Below are 2,853 nucleotides of genomic sequence, written 5' to 3'. Positions count from 1 at the left end.
AGTCACGGCCATTGCTTGGCCAATGTGCTCTCTGTGAAAGCCTGAGAGAGTGTCTTCTCCCCATGTGACTCTCCTTAGGCACACTCTACGTCATTGATCACTTTCCTTTTTGGCCCCATAATCTTCTTGATCAGAAAATTTGGGACACTACCGAGGTACATGACGTTACAGTACAAGTTCTCATATTCTCCTCACAATAGGATCTTCTGGGCAGAAAGGACAAAAAGGAGAACAAGGACAAAGAGGTGAAAAAGGTAACTGAACTTTCTATTCCTTTTAATGTATGCTTTGGAGTCAATTAACTATTGGAAAATTATGGATGTGTTGGTGGGGAGAGAGCTTGGTTCTCAAGGATATTCTTCACCTTGAGGAAAAGCTGGCAGACTCTTCTCTTGGAAAAGCCTGTCCAGGATAGGTACGTAGGCACAGGGAGCAGCACACCTCCCTCCCTCCTTCTTTCCCTTTCTCTTTTCCTTCCTTCCTCCCCTCTTTCCTTCCTGCTCCCTGCTTCCCCCTCTTCCATCGCTTCCTCCCTTCATCTCTTTCCATACTTTCCTTACTTCCATTTACTTAACTCTCCTTTTCCCTCCACAACAGATGACTAAATATGATCTGGACCATGTCAGCCCTGCCCCCGTGTGTGCTGAGCCAGCCACTGAGACCAGGCATGGTGGTGCACGCCTGTAATCCCAGCACAGGGAGGCTGCAAACAGGAGGCTCACTATGAGTCCTAGCTTCATAGTGAGACCCTGTACCAAATACATGTTTTTAAAAATGTAGTCTAGAGGACTGGCAGGCCCAAGCATGTGCAGGGGTGGAGGGTGCCAGGTTGTGTCGGGGCCAAAAAGTAGGGTTCCTTCCTCCAGGCTCTGGTGACAAACATGCAGGAGGACTCTGTAGATCCAGAACAGGGGGAGCTGCATTAACAGAGGCCCTTGGGTGTCAGCATCTTCCCCATCTGTCTTTTTTCACCCAGGCTCTTACGCCTCATCCGTCAGAATTATTGGCAGTAGCAGTAGAGGCCGGGCTGAAGTTTTCTATGATGACATCTGGGGGACGATTTGTGACGATGACTGGGATAACTCTGATGCCACTGTCTTCTGCCGCATGCTGGGCTACAGCAGGGGAAGAGCACTAGGCTCTTACGGAGGTGGTAAGTGCATCGTCCCCTAGACATGTACGCAGAAGGTGCTGGAGCGGTATCTTGACACCTGTGGTTGTCAGTGACTCAGTGTGGTTTGGGTTAAAAGTGTTGATTCACACCTGAAAAGTGCTGCAGTTCAGGGCTCTGGACTCCACCTCCTTCTCACTTGACCACCCCAACAGAGATGTCCTCTTATGCCAGTGAAGGCGTTGTGGGGCCACAGCTGGGCTGGCCTGCCCAGTGCTTGTCCAATCCTGCATTTAGAATTCCACTTGGATGTCTTTCTGTATGGAAGGAGGGAACAGAGGGCAGGTGACTCACTGTAGCTGTCTCCAGCCCGAAGTCTGGACTGACCCAGTCTTGGCTATGATCATCTTTAAGAACACAGGGGAAGGCTGGGGTTGTAGCTTGGTGGCAGAGCTTTGCTAGCATGCATGAGGCCCTGGGTTCCATATTCAAGACAGCCAAGAGGGGGCAGGGCTGGAAGAGAACACAAAACAAACTGGAGCAGGCAAGACCAGTCTGAGGAACATGACCTGGGGTTGCCAGCAGTCAGCTCAGTTTATGTCTTTTTTTCCCCAACCAAAGTTCAAACCTTCAGCAAAGAACTTAACTCCCACCTGGGCCTTCTCTTGGCCAGATCTGACCCCCCACATGCACACTAGACCATTTTCCACTGTATCTACCCCAAATGCACTCTGCCCTTACCCATCTTAGTGCAAACTTTCTTTTAAATTTGGAGCCAGTTGGACTAAAATTCTAAGCACACATTTTCTTTGTATATTTAAGCACGTATAAAGTCACATGCTAGTGTAAATGAATAACCAAATAACCTAACTTATTTCAATTGTATGAGAAAAAAAAAAGGATTTGACAAAGATGCAAATACCTTAAAAGGCATTTAAGAAAAGGATACAGCAATGAACTAGCAAGGAAGAAAGGAGACTGGAGCCCTTCTAGGCCAAGAGTTCAGTATATGTACATTGAGCATTAAAATAGCTCTTCTCGTGGGTGGCACCAGAGTCCTTCTCTTGGGTGACACTAGAGTCCTCAGACACCAAAGGATCCCTTAGCATTGTCAGTCTGCCCCAGGTGGAAGCTGCTTTGCTTTGACCTTAACCTGAATCTGTTCTCTCCCTTGCTTCCTCCATCTCAAGGCACTGGGAAGATCTGGCTGGATGATGTTGCTTGCGAGGGGACAGAGTCTTCCCTATGGAGCTGCAGAAAGAGAACCTGGGGCTCTCACAACTGCAACCACAGTGAGGATGCAGGCGTGGAGTGCAGCTGATCTTGAAGCCCTGAAGTCACACTCTGTCCCCCAAGTGGCCTTGGGCTCACACACAATAGGAAGGAAAGGATGCTGTGAGGGTTCCCTGGAACTGGCTGAGCAGGCACTGGAGAAGGTCATTAATAAAAATCAAAGTGCTGCCAGCCAGCATCACTGGCTAGAGCTGAACGTCACTGAGCAGGCAGCTCCCACCCTGTATCCATGTCCCCACTCAGTGGTGTACCAGTTCACTGAATTCTCCCATGCCCATGCTCTCAGGGACAGCCTCCGCCTGTGGGCCAGGGGAGCAGTGCGGGCAGAGGGCCTGATGGGGAAATGGGAAGGTCACCTGTGACCACAGTTAGCTGTGAGCTTCCCTTCAGTCACTTGGCATCTCTTGAAGTAAGGGCTGGCAGCAAATGACAAGGGTGGCTTCAGGTGG

General features: G+C 49.7%; 1 protein-coding gene across 1 annotated transcript in view; it reads left to right on the top strand.

Moving 5' to 3' along the window:
• The window catches only part of Marco (macrophage receptor with collagenous structure), a 40,607-nt gene extending 38,015 nt beyond the window's left edge, over nucleotides 1-2,592 (top strand). Inside the window, exons 15-17 of the mRNA XM_023709669.1 lie at nucleotides 201-254; nucleotides 977-1,153; nucleotides 2,302-2,592. Coding sequence (XP_023565437.1) covers nucleotides 201-254; nucleotides 977-1,153; nucleotides 2,302-2,432 — 362 coding nt within the window. The 3' untranslated portion in view covers nucleotides 2,433-2,592. The remainder of the gene's footprint in view (nucleotides 1-200; nucleotides 255-976; nucleotides 1,154-2,301) is intronic.
• Nucleotides 2,593-2,853: the final 261 nt, after the last annotated feature.

This window comes from Octodon degus, unplaced genomic scaffold, assembly GCF_000260255.1.
Source record: "Octodon degus isolate 3935 unplaced genomic scaffold, OctDeg1.0 scaffold00014, whole genome shotgun sequence".
In the NCBI taxonomy this organism is placed as follows: Eukaryota; Metazoa; Chordata; class Mammalia; order Rodentia; family Octodontidae; genus Octodon; species Octodon degus.
This window is presented reverse-complemented; position numbering and strand designations above follow the sequence as displayed.